The following is a 20,848-nucleotide window of genomic DNA, read 5'->3' as shown; positions in this document are numbered from 1 at the left end:
CTGATTTTTGGCTAGAACTGTTTCCCTTTATAAACACTCATGAGAAAAATGGGTTGAGTTTGGGCATCATCTGCATTTGGATTGGATTTCAGATATATCTGGGGGAATTCTAGGTTAGGGAATTGCCAGTATAAATTAGATTTTTCTGATTTTCTATATAGTGTATGTTAATTCAGCACTTTTGTATACAGTGTAGTTTGTTCAAGTCCTTAGGAAGGCTAGTTAGGGTAATATAACCTTAAGAGCAATAATCCTTAACATACTGCCTGTGGGGACCTTTTCAGAGAGTGTGGGGTCCTCCTTTTCTAACTATATTTCTATTTTGAGGGTTAAGTTTTCTTATACTTTAATCAAAACTATAAAATACATTAGATTGAATACAGAAGTAGATACTAGAATGCAAGTCTTCTGTTAAGCCATAATTTAAAGAAATATGCAAAAATGTGAAATAATAACACTTCTCATTATATTTTGAAAAAATCATTTTTCAAAAAATGTTATTTTTATTAACATGAGTTTATTGTTAATAAAGTATTTATAAATTTCTTAATTTGTAATATTTATTAGTTTTAATTTCTAATAAGTAGTAATAGATATATCCCATATAAATAAAAGGTTTTTGTGGGGCCTCACTACTGTTTGAGTGTAAAGAATCCTAAGACCAAAGAGCTTGAGAACACTTCAGTCACAGGGTATTTAGGGCTAATAGCCTAGATGCTGAATTTAATATCTGAAATTAAGGGGTTGGACTAGGAGATCTCTCAGGTGCTTTTTGAGCTTTTGAACAGTTATGACCTAACATTTATACCCACTTGCCAGTTCATTTGTGTAAGTAATGAGGAGAACATGGACTTTGGAGACAGGATAGTTCTGGGTTTAAATTCTGATTTATAATAATTTTTAGTTGTGAAAACTCAGGCAGGTTTTTCAGCTTTTCTTAACAATCAGTATATAATCTAGAAATGGTAAATGTGTATCTATATGTATATCTTTATGTGTAGTTGAGGTTAAGAGTTAATGAGTGAAATCACAAAAAATAGAATTGAATGCGCAGTGGCGGTTTTCCTTTGTTGCAGCGCTATCACTTCTCATTCGTCCTTTCCTCCTCCTTGCTGCCAGCACACCGGTTCATGCCCCAGTCGGTTCATGTTTGATACAAATATAACTTTTAAAATAGACTCAATTACACCCAAAATTATTTGTGCAGCATATATACTATGAAGCAGCGATTTTCAACCTTTCTCATCGCAAGGCACACATAAACTAATCACTAAAATGCTGCAGCACAACAAAGAGTACATTTTTTGCTGATCTGACAAAAAATAGGTATACTTTTCATTCGTTCACACTGATAGCTATTGTGTTGGCTGTTGTCATTTTTTTATTTGGCAATCCAAGGGAAAAGAGGTCAGTGCCCCCGACTAGTCAGGGATTGCATGTTTTAAAAATTCTTGTGGCATACTGGGTGAATGTCGCTGCCATGAAGTGTTAAAAGGAAGAATTGTGACTGCCCAGCTTAAGCACAGACTGTGTGCTTCTCTTATCCAACCCCTACCTCTACTCCAAACCTAATCACCACTTTGAATTTTGTGTGTATCATGTCCTCCTTTAAAAAGCCAAAAATGTATTTCTAAATAATATCTAATGTTGCCTATTATATTTTATGAAAATTACATCATACTGTGTGGACTTTTCAGTGATTTAGTCTATTTCTGTCAAGCCATGTGTTTTTAAGTTTTTTTTTATTGTTAATATAGCTTTAGTTCATTCATTTTCAGTGCTATGAATAACTCAGGTGCTCAAAGGCAAAGGTTTTAATAGAGTTATTTTCAAACTTTTTATTACCGTGGCTCACACTAAGACATTTATTGTGACCAGGTATGTATGCACACATACCACTCTCCCTCCACAAGAGGTTTCATGAGACAATATTTACCTTTAGTAAGTCTTGGTATGTAGTGATACACTCGTACTTTTCTTTCTCATTTCATACCCCAGTAAGAGATTCCATGATTTGCCAACTCAATTACCCTAACATTGAAAAAAGCATTGCTCTAGGATACCTGAGTAGGAGTAGAATTGCTGGGTCCTAAGAAATGTTCCACTCTCTAACTCTTGAAACTGTTAGATTTATTATTTTTGCAAGGTTTTGTCTTTTACCTACTTTGAAGTTTTTTTTAGTGATTTCTAATTCTTCATACATATCCAGATTACTTCTACTGTGGATATTTCTAATGAACTATCTAGCCTTAGGTGTTACTTTCCTCTAGACTTATTAAGAATAACTTAACATGATGTTACTCATCTCCATAAAGACTTTGTTCTAATCTTCTTAGAATAGCAAATAAGAGTGTTTTGCCACATAATTTCTCCCTAACATTTCACTGTTCCCTTTGAAACAAAGTATTTCCCACCTCACCTTCCACTACTTCACTTGACCAGCATCTCCAGTCTGGCGGTGTTGGTTCTAGTTTTTCTAAAATGTATCATGCTTCCTTAGCTCTTTATTTTTGTTTATTTATGCATGTGCTTTGGGCTCCTTTGTACCTACCCAAATCCTTTTTTTTGAGGACTTTGCTAGTTAAATTACTTCTCTGTGACAGTTTTTGGTGCTCTCGGGTCATATCATTTTGTATGAAATCACTTAATGTTCTCTTGCTATCTCGTTAAGTGTCTCTCTCGCCCTCCCTCTCCCTTCTCATTTCCCCTTCCCAGTACCCTCCTTGCCACTTTTCAGTCCCCCTCTCCCCTCACTCCCTCTCCTCCCCTCCCTCCTTTCGCTCCCCAACCTATGACTAACCAGTCTTCTACGCCCCTTTCCCTGGCTGCTGGCATTGACTGTGGCCACCACCTTTCCCTGCCTGGCCAGCTCTCTCCCTCTTGTTTGCTTTTGCGTCTTTGAGCCACTGCTTTCCTCTCTCCTAGTCCTCTGTTTCTCTCTCTGTCTCCCCTCCAACATCCCCGCCTCCATTCTGTACCCGCTGCCTTCTGCCCACCCCCGCCCTGCCCAGCATGGTTCTCTTTCCCGTCTGCTCTGTCCGTGGTGAACGGGTCGTTTGCTCTCTGCTTTCCTCCCCCAGCTGGGCCGTCCGACGTGGGCGGGTCTTATTTCCAGGCTCTGTGTCCAGGCCTCACTTGGTTGCCTGTCTCCTTTCTTCCCCTCTCTACCTTTCTCTCTCCTCTTTCTCTTTTTCCTTTCAACCTCTTCCTTTTGTTTTTTCTATCTTTTTGTATTTGAAAACCTTCCAATTGCTATGAAAGGTGAGTCAGGAACAGATCTTACCCTGGAAGAAGTTACTTTCTAACATGGGAGGTAACATATGTATAAAAAACTAAACACGGCGGGAAGGAGTAAGTGTGTAATGTACACGAAGAGCAGCAGTCGTGAGGAACACAGCAGATGTAGGCGAGCATTTAATCGTAAACCAATACCGCTCATGATCGATGGTTGGTTAAAAGTGATTTCTTACTTGGGCTGTTAATTGTAAGCTGTCTCTAGCAGGGGTATGAAAGTTCTTCCACTCCTTCGTATCTCCCGTGGAACTCGCAGTGCTGCCTGCTTGGCAGCCGCTCGTTAAAATCTGCTGCAGAAGGTCGGCGAACTGCACCCTCGTCTTAAGGGGCTGCTTGGCTCAGCTGCCCCGTGGCACCGTGCGCCTCAGTGCCCCAGGCTCCCCCCCGCAGCAGCTGTCTCTGAAGTCCCCATGCCGCAGTCACACCCAGGATGACTTGGCACCACCTCATCAGAGGAACTTGGGGTGTGCACTTTATTATGAACCCCATCTTAGAATCTCAGTCTGAATCTCATGGGGTGTTCCTAGAAATCTGTATTTTAAAAAAGCCCTTCTTACGCACTCTAAATTATGAGCACCCCTCTAGCGTACAGGCCATTATTTTTACTAACTGTTATAAAATTCTCCGCTTCCCACCTTCATGTACTGAACTGCCAATATACTATGATATACTCTTTAGAACTGTGGAGAGTAGAGGAATACTACGTAAGTTAGATATGGACTCATCTTGTAATACAATTTTTAAAAAGAAGGTCAACCTTTTTTGTCTTTCTAGGAGCATATGTTATGGTGCAGAGAAAGTTGAAGAAATAGGAATTACTGTTTTTAAGTATTCTTTGAAATCAGTATTTTTTTAGACTTAGTTTATACACAACAAACCCAAAGTAGGCTTTACATTTTGTGTGATATTTATATAGCTTTGATTAATCAATCAGTTTATGTTTTTCTTTACTCTGGTGACACATTTGGCTTTAAACAGATCTTAAAACCTTTGCAAAGAAAATAGTTGCTTTATGGAGAGGCCTCTTGTGCCCGCGTTGGGCCAAGAACCAGTCTTTGACTCAAGTTTTAGGATTACAGTTATAAAGTGGAATAAATGCTGGTTAAATTAATTGTGAGGTAATTTTATATGTAGACCTATCACTTTTTGCTGTTAAAGTATACTTTAAAAAATAAGTGCTAAAGCTTTACTTAACTCTCTAAGGGGGGGGGGGTAGGAAAAATTTAAAGCTACAAGTTGATTCTTATGCTTTTTCACCTTTAATTTTAATGTTTATTAATGTCCTTTAGCTTTATTTCTTTGTGTGAATTTCCTTTATTGATTAAAAGCTTTTCTGTTTCATAAGGTTTTTATGCAGAGTAGTTTATTTGAATATTGCTATGTTAATTATTATGGAATTTTAGTATCTTGATATCTATTTTTAAAATAAAAGACAACTTATACTTTAAGGCTGTTCAAATCAATATTTAATGATGCTTAGGACAGAGCTGAACTGATTCAATAATTAGTGAACAGTTTGTAGCATGCTGTTAAAAGCCTGCTGAGATTATTGGAATCATTTTTTTCCCTCTGAAAATATTTATTCAAAAGCTTTATAAAGATTTCCATGCACATGACACTGAAATGATGCTTATTTTTTCCTTTTTGCAGTCATTTTAAATCTTAATATCTCAAAGTTATAACATGTTTCTTGATAAAGAACTGGTGTATAAAAAACTAATGTTGCAGAATCAGATAGATTTTGCAGAGTTACACCAGGATATATTCAGCTGCTATAAAAAGCCAAAGAAACTCAATTGCAATTTTATTGTCCACTTTGATAGATTTCCTGCCACCTTTGTAGCAGGGAAGCTGTTTGTCACTGTATCCCTCTCCTCCAACAGCTGAACTAGGTTTATAACCAGTAATAGGCTCCTCTGGTGTAACTGCACTGTGTTGGTTACTGTGGTCAGATGGTTTCAAATGTATACCTGTTAAGAGTAATCTTTTAATTCCATTATTTTCTTGAGAGTTCTTTAGGTTTTCAGTATTTATCTTTGTCTTTCTTTTTTATGCTTCAAATGGAGCATTATGTTGAGTAACCAAATAATACTATTTTCCCTTGGTCTGCTAACATGCTTCTAGTCTTTAAAATTTAAATGACGTCATTTAATATATTCTGAATTAGGAGAACTGTTCAAAAAGTTTTTTTCTAAACAAAAGTAAAAACTTTAGATACTGTATTTTGTCTAGACCCATATTACCATAAGGTAGAATGAGCCTATGATTTAAAATAATCAACAAGTAGAAGTTATTCACACTTGAGTTAAAAATACAATATGATTTGTTTATCCCCATATGATCAGTTTGGGTAAAGTAGTTCATTGTTTTGGATTATATTTGAAATATCTTAAGATTTTACTTTTAACAATGTGATGAAATGGCTTAAACATAAATGCTAGTCATTTTATATCAGAAGAAAATAATGTTTAGGTTGGATAAAATGCAGGTAGAAATCAGTTTTTTTAGAATTTTGTAAGTGGTTTCTTAAAATTGTTAAAAAAAATCACAAGCTATAAACTGGTATATATAAATATACATGTGTTTGTATGTGTGTGTTTAGGGTGGGTGTATAGTAAAATTAAAAGCTATATCTTTTTAAAATAAATTTCAAGATTTATAAAAATTTCCACATTTCATGAATTGTTACCATTTTTATACTTAATTGCTAAAGTATTCTTTGGCTTTAAATTTTTATTTTAACCAAGTAGTATTTATTATTATTTTTTACTGTTAAAAATAATATGTGCTCATTGTAGGAAATTTGGAACCTAGTGCAAATGTATGCACACAAAAACCAAGAATCACCACTTACTTGTATTTAATATTAGCATTATGGTACAAAACTTTTCAGTCTTCTGTTATATGCATAAATACATACATACGTATAATTATTTTCTTACAAAAACTATGATCATACGATATTTTACAATAGTTTATTTAATGATACACTTCATGAATTTTATATATATATTTTATTTTTGTGTTTTAATAAAGCTTTATTTAGAACAATAGGCTGCAGCTGGACTTAGTGTGGGTGCTTCTGTTCGCGGACCCCTGTTCTAGAACACTACTGGAAAAATCTGTGTGCCCATGACACTATGTTTAGGCATCGTCGTGTTATAGTGGAAAAAACTGGACTCAGGCAGTCCTGGATTTAACTTTCTGTGGAAGCACGTGGGCACGCTGTTAAACTTCTTTGACTCTGAGTTCATTCATCAGAAAATGGAAATGAGAGTGGTGACCTTTACAGTGCTTTACTCAGTACCCAGAGGATAGGGGGGCTGGTGAAGTAGTGACTTGTTCCTTTTGTCATTTCCCTTATTCCTTCTTAGCTTAGTTTCCACGGTGTCAGGAAAGTATTTTGATATTTTTGTTGTCTTTGGAATGCACCGCCACATTATTTTTTAGAACTTCCAGTACCAATATGTTGTTACAAGTGGTGTGTACCTGTTTCCTCCAAAACTTCATTGGGTAATTTAGTGTTTTTAAATTAATTTTTATTTAAGTGTAGTTGCTACACAATATTGTACTTGTGATCGTTGCACTAATTCTAGTAATCATGTATCACTGTGCAAATGAACCACAATATTATCGACTATATTCCCATTTTTCACTGACCTCCGACCCCTTTCCTCTGACAACCATTTGTTTGATCTGTGTTTCTGAGAGTCTGGATTTTTTTGTTTTTGTTGTTGTTGTTTCCCGACATGAATTTAATCGCTGCATGTTACTAAGTGTACATGCAGTGTATATATTATGGAGAAGTAAAGTTAAAAGCAAAAGCTGTAGCTTTGATATAATTGATATCGGGTGCTGCCAGACCACTTGTAATTCTAGGAAGGAGTGATTGAATAAATGATTCAAGTTTACTTTTCATATTCTGGCATTCTCCAAAATTTTATTTGGATAAATTGGTGGAGGTAATATTTTTAAATCTGTGACCCTCTTCAGGGGTTTGGAGAAGTCAGAGTTTTTCCTGCACCTGCTGTTCTCAGATTCCTTCATCTTAAAATACTCAGTGTACCAGCATGCTGTATTTTGGGGACTGTCTTCTGTACCCCATCAAAATATACTACCTATTCAAAAAATGTTAAGTTTATTACATGATGAATGTATATGCTTATTATGCATATGACTTGTTTTCCTCCTGGGAGTCTTTCCCTTTGTTATTGAACTTACCATGTTATTTTCTTTCTTTCTTTTTTTTTTTTTTTTCTTTTTTAAATATATCTTTATTGATTTCAGAGAGAGGAAAGGAGAGGGAGAGAGAGGGATAGAAACATCAACGACGAGAGAGTCATTGATCGGCTGCAGCCCACAACCCGGGCGTGTGCCCTGACTGGGAATCGAACCCCGATTGCCTGGATCCTAGGTCGACGCTCAACCGCTGAGCCACGCCCAGCCGGGCACCATGTTATTTTCATAACTAATTCTCTTAGTTAGGTAGTTTTCTTAGGATGGTATAGACTTTATTCTTGATATTCCTCTAGTCAGGTTGTATTAGGGTAGCATTTAAGAACTTAGGCTCAAACCAGAGTATTTAGATTTGTAACCAAGGTGCTTTGCATAAAATATATCACTCAATTTTTGTAAACATATAAATATTTATACTTTGATCTTAATTATTATATGTTACCTTATACTATTGTTGTTGTAAGGTGTTGGATCAGAGTCTTTGTAAAAGATACGTTATGTGGTGGTAATCGCTCTGCTATGCTTATGGATGCTACCCCACGTGCAAATATTCAGCTGTTTTTAAAGATATGTCTTATTTATCAATGGTGGGAAGGTTGATAACCTGAGAATTAGAAGGCAGCGTATCATATTCAGCTTGTATTTCCATAGGAAAATAAAATACAATAAAAAAGATATGTTTGCTTACAAAGGAAAGCCTGTTCCTAAACATTACCCAACTTTTAAAAGTCTGAATTTTTATAGGTTAAAATTTTTTAAATATGTCATTAAAATGTTAATTTGTTGATGTATTGTATTCATCTTTTATCTCCTAGTTAGTAAATTTGAGTGCTAATTAAGTTGAAAGTAATGGCAAAAGAAATGTTGTAGTTAACTAGTAGTTTATAGAAGTGCTTTCCAAACATTACAAACAGCTATAGATTAGCTATCAAATGATTGTGAAGATTAATGACTAGTCTTTTAGCTGGGTAATTTAGTACAATATCTTGTAATTAATTAGGAATTATCAGTCACAAATACCATTAGGAAAACAGTATCAAAAAAGATAACAGTAATGATGATTGCTCCTTTTTCAATTTCACTTTTAGGCCATTGGAGTACACTAAGGGGAAATTTAAAAATCAACTTCAGAATTTTGAAAGCATTTTTAATATTCCTTTTTTACAGAAGAAACAGTAAACAAGTTGTTTTGCTTAGGAAAGGCAAAGCACTGTTTAGAATAGATTTGACTACAAATGGAGAGGCAAGTACAGTCCATTACATACATGTGCTGGTTTTTATCCAAAAGGAAAATGAATATTTTTGTACATTTTTGACATCTCGGAGTCAAGGACCCAAGCTTTAAACTCCCACAGAGACAGGAGACAGGGCACCACCGTCCTTGATGTTCATGTTTCAAAGAGATGGTTTCACAGCCCCCAGGAAAGGCATCCCTTGGGATGCAGAACTAGCAAGAGGTTTATTGATATATTTTATAAAAAAATTTTAAGAATCCTTAATTTGAATAAAGTAAAACCAAATAATTATTGAAAATTAAACTCATTCTAAAGCACTGGCTATTGTATTGATAGATGATCTACTGTATTTTCAAAATCACTGTGAGGTTGGTAGTTATGTGACTTGTGTTCCTTAGGTGATCGTTCTATCAGTGCAGAAATGATCTTCCTAAAGTCACTTTTCCAAATAAACTGATACTTTAAGAAGTCAGATCATGCCTCCTCCTTACTCAGAATTCTCTAATGGCACTCTGTCACTCAGAATAAAATTCAGAGTCTTTAACACAGTCTGTAATGCTGCGGCCTCATGACCTAGCCAATGGCTGCATCTCTGACTTTACCATCTACAGTTCTCTGTCTACTGGCCTTTTATTCCTCAAACATCGCATGCTTATTTTGGCTTCAGGGCCTTTGCATTTGTTCTTTTGTCTGCCTGAAACTCTTTTCCTTTTGATATGCTTGTTCTGATATAACTTACTATCTCATTTTATTCTTGTCTCTGTTCAAATATAACATCCCCAAAGACTTGCCCACTTACCCTAGTAAAATACGCCCTTCCACCAAGGCTATCTTCACTTACTTTCCATCTCTTTTTTTCCTTAAAATCTCTCATTATTTTACATTATCATACATATTTGTATGTTTATTTTGAGCTCTGAGCTGGGGCCAGATCAATAAAAGGTCCAAAGCTTTCTGAGGTCCTCCTCTGTCTCTCCGCTACAATGCCAACCCTGAGGTTGCCTGGTCTTCCTCCAGAGTCTTCCAAAGAAAGACTGTAGAGTGGGCCCAGGCTGGCCCTGCCCCATAGATCCTTCCACAAGACACGAACTCATTAGGGTGTTGGTACTGGGGTTGGGAGGATGGGGCTAGTGGGTCTCCTACTTGGGGGCAACATGGTCAGGAACTCAATGGGAGGGTGACCCCTACTCCAGAGCCATACCACTCAGTCTCTGCCAGAGCCTACAACTCTAGCTCTCCTAGGAGGAGCACTCAGCCAGTTCAGGTGGGGGTGCAGCCGCCAGCCCCTCAGCAGGAGCTTAAACATTTTAATTTTTAGCTGTATCACATTATGGCATGAATGTACTGTGAATGTCATGATTAAAGGCTAGTTAATAGCTATAGAGCGAAATGTGTGCATTGTGTGTTTTTACTTTTGCTTGCCTTTTATCTATGTGAACTTGTATTTCAAAAAGGCCTGTGGATCTTTGGGCATAAAAACTCATTTAGGTGCCATCTATTATCCTTCCATACTAGGTCTCAATTAAGGTTTGTTGACTAAAGGTTCAACTTATTATATATATCATAGTGTACATTACAGAAACAATTCTCGCATTGATAAACTGTACTCATGCCTGTACTTTCTGCATGTATTATAATTTTTTGAGAGGCATTTTCCATTGAAACACCAGTGACAATCACATAATGGTTCGCTATAAGATAATAATCCTTGATGAGATAAAAAATCATAAACCTTTTGACATAAAAAATCACAGCACTCTTTTATACTTTCTCTAATCAGTTTTTTTCCATTTAGTTGGATAAAAGGCTAAGCGTGATATAGGGATGTTGACATTGTTGAATACATAGTAGTTCCTCACATACAAGTGGAATGAATGGGTGCATAGATGGATTAACTAGAATTTTCAGACCACTGTGACCAGTTTAGACTTTGAAAATGACAGTTGACCTTTGGGGAAGGGTTGAATTTATTTTCACTGCTAAGAAAATTTGTATTCTTTAGCTTAGTAGAAAAAGTTTTAATAATTTAATATATCGAGAGCTGCTCTAATTGTGAGCATAATTGATAGTTTTTAATCTCTGCTGAGGATAAATCATGGGGAAAAGAGTTCTCATTGCAGTTGAAACAATGTGTTATCTAGTTCACCAAGCACTTCTCAGTAGTACATACTTAGATCCTGGTAAAAGTTAATAGAGGCCAGAAGTATAGGGTGTTCTTTTCCAGTACATCCTTAATAGTGTAAATAACTGTTCTTATTGTGGTTTGATGGCATGCTACCTGTTAGTTAGCATTAAGATTAGCTATAATTTTCCTTGACTTTTAGAATTTTGTGATTGACTTATTTATCATTTTATAAGGATATTACAGGAAAATTGTTTTATTGCATTATACAAACTGTGTATTTGAAAAGTTGTTAAATATATTTTATGTTCTGCATGTTTTGTTCATTTGTTGTGTGCCTGTTTTGACTGATTATATGTCTCTCATCTAGGTCACTTTTGAAATACACAAAGAAAACCTTGCCAACATATTTAGGGAACACCAGGGAAATATGGATGAAGAAATAGGGCAATGTTCTTCAAGTTCAGTTCAAGCAGTCTCTGGCCTTAGCAGGGATGTAAATGTTTCTAGAGGATCCCAACAATCAGATATGAAGGATTCTCCTATGTCTCCTCATGCCACCAGAAATAGTGATGAAAAGTCACATATTGATAAGAGAAGTTCTTCAGACTCTGCCTCCAACATTGAACTGCAGACTCATAGTACATCAAATGAAGAAAGGAAACCTGGGCAGGAAAATCAGGAGTTACTGGAAGAAGTCCCTTTAGAGGAAATGCCAATAAATGAAACAATTAATGCAAGTGATTTAAAAGTATCTTCTGACACAATAGAAGCTGGAACTATTTCCTCTAATACTCTGAACACAATTGGCAAAGATACGACTGTCAGTGAAGTAACCGCTTCAGTAAGTTCTCCTTCAGAAGAGGATCCCTCAGAGGCGCCAGAATTACTGGATAAGTCTATAGCAGAGGAGGAAGATGATGATGATTATGTAGAACTGAAGGTAGACAGTAGTCCTACTGAGGAAGCTAGTCTACCCACAGAGCTCCAAGAAAATAGTTTGTCTCTCTGTACAACTGAAGCCAGGGAAAGACTGGACATGTTTAGTAATGACCAAAAATCAGTATCTCAAGAGGAGGAACCTGTAAGAAAGAAACAAACTGATACTGAAACTCAACATTCTAAAGATTCAGAGTCTTCAGCTACCTCACCAGACACTACTGCTTCCCAGGCAGCTGTACAATCAGACATTGGTCAGATGCTGCAGGAAGGGAAGAAAACAACTAGCGTGGCTGTAGAAACCAAAGCAGTTAGTGATGCTCATGGTAATGTCTTAGAGTCTCCCACTACTTCTGAGCAGAGGATTGCTAGGTTGGATGTTTCCAGTGTTGCCACAGATACTGAGAGACTGGAATTGAAGGCCAGCACAAACATGGAGGCATCTCAGCCTCATCAACCTGTGCTTGAGGTGATTATATTATTTTCTTGAAATGTATTTGCATGAGTAAAAGTAGAGCAAAGGTATATACTTTTATTTTAGTTTGGAATTCGTTGTATCCTATTTGCAATTACCTAAATGCAATGAATGTAAAGGTCATATTTCTTGAGCACAGCATTTGGCTTGTAGTATAAGTTCATTTAATGGCAGCTTTTATTATTTTCACCACAGCGTCACTAAGAGTTACTGCACTCAGTTTTCAGGATTGGCATAATTTTAGTTTATAAAGCAAACATTGGAAATGCTTGCCTTTTACCCTCTTTTTGATAACCCGGTCACAGTTAGGACGTTAATTTTCCAAAAACATCTAGGATTACATTCCTGCAGAACCACCTGCTAGTGTACAATTTTTTATACAAAGTATGTGGTCTAAAATTGTTCTGCGAGTCTGTTTTGTTGGAGGGAGGCTTTTGTGAGCTCTAGAGGCCCCCCTTTCTCCCTTACTGGTGTTGCAGAGTGATCCTGAGACAGTAGTTGGTTGCATGTTGTCCTTTCCACTTTATTCAGCTCTTTGCTCTGTCCCTCCTTCCTGTTTTGTTGGTTGGTTTTTCATTCTGCTACCTTTTTGTTCGTTTGTTTTTCTTAATTCCAGCCAGTTTATAATCCAGATACTGCCTTTCTTTCATGCTAATATTCAAAACAAAGAACTTCTTGAGTTTCTTTATACAATGCTACTTAGCTGGTGGTAATACTAACATGGTTCCAAGGTAACTATGTTGAATTGTGCCAGTTTAATATGTTTGATAATTGCTTTAAATGTATTAAAGGACTGTATTGTTATTACTCCTTGATAATTTTTCTCTAATTTGGTTCCTTAGTATGTTAAAACGCGTGTGTTAGATGAATTGCGTAGGAGGTATTAAATTACTTACTAATGCCTTTCTTTGAAATTGAACTTATTTTATTACTCTTTTTAATTTTCTGTATTAGACATCAAGGCAACAGGAGCAATCAGGGCAAGGAATAGCACCAGATGTTGTTAACGGACAAAGGCGGGATTCCAGACCCGCTATGTTTCGTATTCCGGAGTTCAAGTGGTCTCACATGCATCAGCGTTTGCTCACTGATCTGTTATTTTCCATAGAAACAGATATACAGATGTGGAGAAGGTTTGTCCATATGTTTATTACAGAAGATGTGTGTAGTAAACTTTAGCCTTTGTTTTCAAAGAAAGTTACGTAGTTAACATTTTACAATTAATTGCTTAAAAATAGAGTATAAATTATTTCTATGTTAAGGTTTTGTTGAATTAACTTTTTTTCTCCATTACAAAAATGAGTCACCCTGTCTCATTACAAAACTTTGAAAATCAGATTTTCTTTTTAAAAATTTGCTGAACATTTATTTCCTGTAGCATGTTTTAAATAATTCACCTGGAGATAGATCCACCAAGTGAGTTTATTATTAGAAGTACTGAGAAAAATTGGTATTTAAGAATAACATCCAGTTTGCCAGTGAATTTTTGGTATAACAAACCCTGTGTATTTTAGATTATCCTTGATTGTACGATTTATGATTTCAAAAGTGCCTAATTCATTTATTGTCATTGTATACTACTTTTATTCTGTTTAAAAGTATTTTATGGCATTATCTAAGAAAACGTTAGTAGAAAATTCGTTTTCAATAGCATATTTAGCACCATTTACCTCTTAATTTTTGCCACATGGCTTCTCAGTTCTGTCCCCAGTTAAGGATAATTTAGTTCCAACTTTTCATATCAAGTGTCAGATGAATAGTATTTATGTTTCAGCACTGGAAAAGGGCTTGGATAGTAACTGGCTGCTATGGAATGGTCCGCACCTTCTGAGGACGTATACACCCCCATATGCCTGCTGCATCATTATCTTACTCAGCTTTCAAGATGAAGCAAAAGCACCTTCTTATCCTCCCTCCCCTCAAGTAGGCAAATTGTGATTTCCTTTCTTTAGCTTTATCAGTAAACATCATTTATCTTTGGACAGCCATTCAACAAAGACAGTTATGGACTTCGTGAATAGCAGTGATAATGTCATCTTTGTACACAACACAATTCATCTCATCTCTCAAGTGATGGACAATATGGTCATGGCTTGTGGGGGTATACTGCCATTGCTTTCAGCTGCTACATCGGCTACAGTAAGGACTTAACTACTCTATAAAATTGGTGTGAAAACATGACTTTTATGCATCTTTATTGATTAAAACTTGAATGTGCTGTAAATCAAAAGCAGCAGGAATGAAAGGACTAAAGGGAATGCTGATTTCTTAGGGATGTGTCAGCTAGTGAATATAAAATGATTGACAGTGTTTCAATTGTATGTTTCCTTTGCCTTTTTTTAGATGAAATGATAAGGAAATCACTCTGCAGTAGTGGATTTCTGAAAGCCTGGCTTTTTATGAAATTTAGAACTTTGGGGAATGTATCTAATGATGTTAGATTTTATCAGAATTTAGATATAATTGTCAAACTTCATTCCTTACAGCATGAGCTGGAGAACATTGAACCTACTCAGGGCCTCTCCATAGAAGCCTCTGTGACATTTTTGCAGAGGCTAATCAGCCTTGTGGATGTGCTCGTATTTGCAAGTTCTCTCGGCTTTACTGAAATTGAAGCTGAAAAAAATATGTCATCTGGCGGAATTTTGCGGCAGTGTCTCCGACTAGGTGAGCTGTTAAAACCCATTTAGGAATGTACTTGAAAAATTTTCCGTAATCCAGACATATTAAATGCAACATTATCTTTCTCCTGTTGTTGGGCAATGTGTGCTAGTCATTTGGTCATATGCTACTTTTCAACTTGCAGAGAGTGAAGGCCTGTGTATGTACCGTGCTATAGTCTGTAGTAGTAGTTGACAGATAGAAGAGGAAGGACGTGTTTTGAAAATGTTGATTCTGGTCAGCATTACGCCTCTTTCCCTAATCATTTTTTGCTCTAACTTAGTGCTTCTCAAGTTTTTTAAAAAAAAATTTATACACATGAATCACCAGAGAGGATCTTGTTAAAATGCAGGTTAGATTACATGGGTCTGGGAAGAGGCCGAAACTTGTCTTTCTAACAAGCCCAGGTGACGCTGATGTTCTTCTCTTACTATCACACTTGAGTAGCAAGGTTCTGAACTAGCATGATTCAAGTAGTCTTTATCCTGATAAGCTGTGGTAGTTTGTTCAAGCAGTTAATAAAAGTACTGAATCTCTGTTCTCCTGGGGGCAGTTCTTCCTCAGGTAAAAGTTAAAATACGTGAAAAGAACTTTTAGTGTTACTGGGCTTCCTTAGATAAACCATTTTTTTTTTTTCTTAATGCAGAAGTTTTCCTGTATCCAGTTGTAAATACTGAGACTTTGTTAACGATTTGCTTATTAAATGGAGAGAAGTAGGTGGCAAAAGGGGGACCAAAAAATGGAAGCAAAACCATTACAAGCTACGGCTTATGAAGCCAAATTGGATATAAGGCACCTACGAGAACATGATGTTAGAAGTAGAAAGTCTAATTAATGAAATACTTTCCCATATTTAGTACGAACACGTTACATGAACTGAGTTACATTTGTACTTAGTCTTTTTTGGTACAATGATTATTTTTACTTAAAATGCTATTCAGAGTACTTTTAAACTTAGGATGCTTTAAAGAACTCGGCATAACAGTTTTTAGAAAGTTGTTTTAAAATTTTAAGTTAGAGAGATTCAAATAGTGAGCATAGCAAAACAAGCTTTTGTTTATCGACTATTGTTATTTGTCATTATTGCTGATTTCCACAGTGAGTCAGCATTTCCTTTTTTTCTATTAATGAGGAAAGTTGAGATCAGAGAAAATAGGAAACTTACTGAAATTCAAAATTTGTAATTGAAGTTGGAATGTGAATATAGTAGTATGTTGAACTAGTGTTCCTACTCTTTTTCTGTTATGCTTCCTTAAACTTTTTATTAGTAATATAATTAAAATATTTAGACTCCATTGCTTTTGTTCATACCATTTAATAAATTTTCCACTTTCCTAAAAAAGTACATTTCTAGAGTTAAAAATGTGAGGCTGCACTAGCAGTGCTGTCCTCTGCTTGGAAAGCTTTCGATTCAGGAGCTCGGGAATACTGTTTGTCCTCACCCTCATAGCTTCAGGAGAAAATAAAGAGAGCGTCAGTCTACCCCAGCACCGTCTCTTCTTATATATGGAAAGACACTCAGAAAGTAACTCGTCCGGGATCACTTAGGGTATGATAAGCTTGGTAAATAATCCAAATGTTTGGATCCTTGGTCTCCTCTTTCCTGTTTTTTTCCTGAGGTTGGGGAAGGAAGGTAAGAGGGCAACACTAAGAGTAACCTGCACTTACTTCTGAGGCTGATTGGCACTAGGCCGTCTTACATGATTTTAAACTTTGTAATGCAGACCCAAACTTGATTTTATGCAACTTGTGACAAAAGTAGTACAAAGAATATTTTCCTTTCCTTCCTGACACCTTTCTGAATGCTTCTCTTTCTCAATTCTGTGTGTGTAGCCATAGGGTAGTCTGGTGGTACTTAAAGTCCCCACTTGTTTCCTGTTTTGTTCCTAATTTTTTTTTTACCCTCACCCGAGGATATGTTTTACTGATTTTTAGAGAGAGGAAGAGAGGAAGGAAGGGGGGTGGGGTGGAGACAGAAACATTAATGTGAGAGAGAAGCATCCATTGGTTGCCTCCCGTACTTGCCCTGACTGGGGATCAAACCTGCAACCTAGGTATGTTCCCTGACCGGGAATAGAACCCACAGCCTTTTGGTGCACAGGATGATGCCCCAAAAGCCACCCAGCCAGGGCTGTTTTGTTCCTAATTTGTTTTCCCACTCTTGTTCAGATCAGATACCTTGGGTGTTACTGATCTGGTTGGAAATTGAGATGATTACGTAATGTCAAGTAATTAGTAGTCAGTTGTGCATTACCTAATTCATCATTTAAAATTCAAAATTAATTTCTAAATAACTCAAGTAGTTAGCTGCCCAGTTGGTGAGATTTTTAGAGAAGTAATTTTGGGCTGTATAGTAATTACGATCTCTTTTTTGTTTTTCACCTTTTAAACAGTTTTAATGAAAGCCAGTAAAATGTAGACTCTATAAATATTTCCTATAAATGCTTTACCCTCTATCATTCCGTTGTTATTGTGCTGTAATAATACATGATCAGAAAAGCAGGCAAGTTTCCAGTTTAATGATTTTACTTCAATGAGGGTAATAGAAGGTTATTGTCATATACTAGTTTATACATTGTGATTTGCTTTCTGTTTCCTTGCAACTCTCTTTCTTGCTCTTTCCCCCTATCTTTTTCTTAATAAAAGATCATTGTAAGTAGCTTAGGTGAGATCTAAGAACCAGTAGCCTGTTAAGGTTCTTGGACTGATTCTCTCTTAGCAGTGGCCCCTAACAGAGTCACTACCAAAGTCAGAAAACAAACAGTAGATGAGAAAGTCCAGGGACACTTTAGGACTTTGCTAAAGGTAGTCTGCTTCAAATAAAATCATATGTAAGTTGTATTGGGTAGGTGATTTTTATCACCTTAAATATAATTTTAAATATAATCTTAAATATAATTTTCTCTTTCCCAATCTTTCCCTTAAAATAAATAACAGTGTGTGCAGTGGCAGTCAGGAATTGCTTAGAGTGTCAGCAGCATTCACAACTGAAGACGAGAGGAGATGTCGCCAAAGGCCAGAAAACAGTGTACAGCCTGATCCCCATGGGGAAATCCACAGCAAAGGTGATGTACAGAATCATTAATTAAATAAAAAGGCACACTCTTATTTTACGATTAAGGCCTTAACTTTATTTGTTCATTGCAGTGTAAAGTTAAATAAATCTGACAGAAGTCCTAAAATAGTTATTTTAGTCTGTGGACATAACATTCAAATATTTGTGTTTAAATATACAGTAAAGATTTGCTTATACTTAATCTTGTCTGCTTTTCCAAATGTTTACTTTTCTTGTGTCTCCGATACCTTTCCCCTTGAAATGCATCCATTTGATTGCATGTACTTGGAGAGTTAGCACGCAGCTTGTTTCCCCTCATGCTCCCTTTGTGTACACCCCCCATCTCTAACCCAGAATCAGAAAAAAGAAGAAAGAAAGAAGTTGTAAAAACAAGTACTTATATAGCCTGATTTTTCTGGTTTCTGGAATACTGTTTATTTTTAAAAATATCTGTATAATGTATATGTGTATATTTTTTGTCTTAGAGTCCAGTGGACATGGTAACTGGTGGTATATCTCCAGTGAGAGATTTTGACAGGCTCCTGCAGGACATGGATATTAACCGGCTGAGGGCAGTTGTCTTCAGAGACATCGTAAGTTATAGTGTTTCTTTCACTCTGTACTCTCTTAGCTGATATGTATTTCCTCCGAGCCCAAAGTATTGAGAATGAAAACTCTTTGTAATATAAAATAGTCGAGGAGAGAGAAGGCCTAGAAACCAGTTTTTACACAATGATTTTAGAATCATAGGATATTGGAAAGTGTTATTTATATAAATGGAGCTAATATATCAGAGTAATGATACTAAAAAGAATAACATATTATTATATAGTAAACACTGTAAGTGCTTTGCATGTACTCATTAAGTCCAACAACTTCTTGAGTTGGGTGCTTTTGTAATTTCCATTTTATAAGTGAGGAATCTGAGGCCCACAGAGCTTGAGTAACTTGTTCAAGCTAATGGAGCTAGTGAATGATAGGACTCAGACCCAGGTGTCTTAATTCCAGAATCCATGCTCCGAAAATAGGGAAATGCTTAAATTCCAAACAGCCTATTATTTTACTGAATATTGGATATTTTCCCCTCAAAGGAAAAGAAATATTATATGATGGTACATGATGAAATGTTTAAGTTTTTAAAGATGGAAAAGTTTTGTTTTAGCTGATTCTGATGCATGGTGTGGCCAAGCTGCATATAGGAAGTATACAGTCATATAAGAAAGTATAACTATGAAAATAAAAATCATTTGTAACCCTGCTCAGCAGGATTTGGAGTATTGTCATTATTTGATAGTTATTGACCAATTAGTATGTGTTGAGTAGTAGATGCCCTATATTACATGTGTTTTATAAACTTTATAACTTCCATTTTTAATTGCCCCTCTAGTGTTTTAGTGCTCACTTCAGCTCTTTGCTAGGTTTTTACATGTATACAGTTAGTTAATAGTAGAGCTGATAGCTACTGAACACTTATGTATATTAAGCATGGAACTGGATGCTCTATGTATTATCTCATTTAATTCACGCAGTAGTCCCGTGAGAAAGGTAGTAGGGTTAGGTTAAATAACTGCCGAACATCACACAAGCAGTAAAGGGTGAAAGTGGGTTAAGGACCCAGGGAATCTGATTCTTGAAATTTTGATCTTAACCGTTTGATTATACTGTCTCCCTAAATCTCAGGTTTTAAAAAATTATTTTTCTTTCTGGTAGTTGCTGTTATTCCTTTAATCAAGAAACCATCAAGTTTTATTTTTTTCAGAACCCACTGACTGTGGTTCATTTTGGGATCAAATATTACTGCTTTCTTCTCCCCCCATTCTCTTTTCTTGAACAGGTGTCGAGTTTGTTGCCCATAATTTGTATTTTCTGGAGTAATCTTTAAAAATCTAGACAAGATGATATAACTCTTTTGCTTTAAAAATTCTCTAATGTCCTCTCATAGCACTTAAAATAAAATTGAAACTCCTCACTCTGGCTCTAGGTGGTCGGGCTTTTTGGAATTTTCTAACAAGTTATGATATTTGGACAGAGAATTAGAGTATTTTCTCTGTCAATATTGTCATTTATTAAAGTTACAATTTTTTTTTTTTTTTTGTATTTATAAAAGTTATATCATCACCTAATAGCAGTTTTAGAAAAGAGAAAAGTTCCTATTTCCCAAACCTTATCTCAGAGCCTCTTCTGTGGCAGAAACAAACTTTGATGAAAAAGGAAATGACCTAAGATTGGGAATATAAAGAAATTATTGCCCCGAGGCTGAGAGCTAAGGTGTTTAATCGCTAATCTGAGTTTACAATTGCTTTTTCTCTTATTATATGGCCTTAGGTAAGTTACTTAACTTCTTTAGCTGTTATCTTGTTCCAGGGGGCTCAGGAGTATCTGTGAAGGACGTAGCACATTGCCTGGCTCACAGCAGGTAGTCAGTAAATGACAGCTATAGTTTATTTCAGGGGTTTAGTTAGTATACATTGGACATATTAATGGACTGAATAAGGATACAGATAGGCATAAATAATTTATAACAGATTAAGAAGTTAAGACCAAGTAAGTTGTTTGTCTGCATTTTTAATGTTGTTATCACTAGTGGTAGTAGTTATAATAGATGATAGGAATTTGTGGCAGAGGAACATGGGCATGTCTAGAGAAAAGGGATGGTTAATAGGAAAGGAAAAATGTTCATTTATCTTTTCCATCAAGACTAATAATAAGTTCTCACACAAGAACCTAAAAAGTGCGATAGATTCTTGTCAGATGACAAATATGTCTTATTGTATCAAGTGCATACATTCAGGTAGGGCCTGATACCTGATTTTTACCTTGAAATTGATTGT

At 36.0% G+C, this 20,848-nt stretch overlaps 1 protein-coding gene across 2 annotated transcripts in view; it reads left to right on the top strand.

Annotated features, from left to right (window-relative positions):
• LRBA (LPS responsive beige-like anchor protein) overlaps positions 1-20,848 on the top strand; it is a 504,104-nt gene that overhangs the window by 90,087 nt on the left and 393,169 nt on the right. For both annotated transcript variants that reach the window (XM_087816509.1, XM_087816508.1), the window contains exons 23-28: positions 11,258-12,295; positions 13,256-13,434; positions 14,287-14,440; positions 14,788-14,968; positions 17,900-18,027; positions 18,503-18,610. In XM_087816509.1, the coding sequence (XP_087672635.1) occupies positions 11,258-12,295; positions 13,256-13,434; positions 14,287-14,440; positions 14,788-14,968; positions 17,900-18,027; positions 18,503-18,610 (1,788 nt within the window). The remainder of the gene's footprint in view (positions 1-11,257; positions 12,296-13,255; positions 13,435-14,286; positions 14,441-14,787; positions 14,969-17,899; positions 18,028-18,502; positions 18,611-20,848) is intronic.

Source organism: Miniopterus natalensis, chromosome 4 (assembly GCF_054644295.1).
Source record: "Miniopterus natalensis isolate mMinNat1 chromosome 4, mMinNat1.hap1, whole genome shotgun sequence".
Taxonomy (NCBI): domain Eukaryota; kingdom Metazoa; phylum Chordata; class Mammalia; order Chiroptera; family Miniopteridae; genus Miniopterus; species Miniopterus natalensis.
This window is presented reverse-complemented; position numbering and strand designations above follow the sequence as displayed.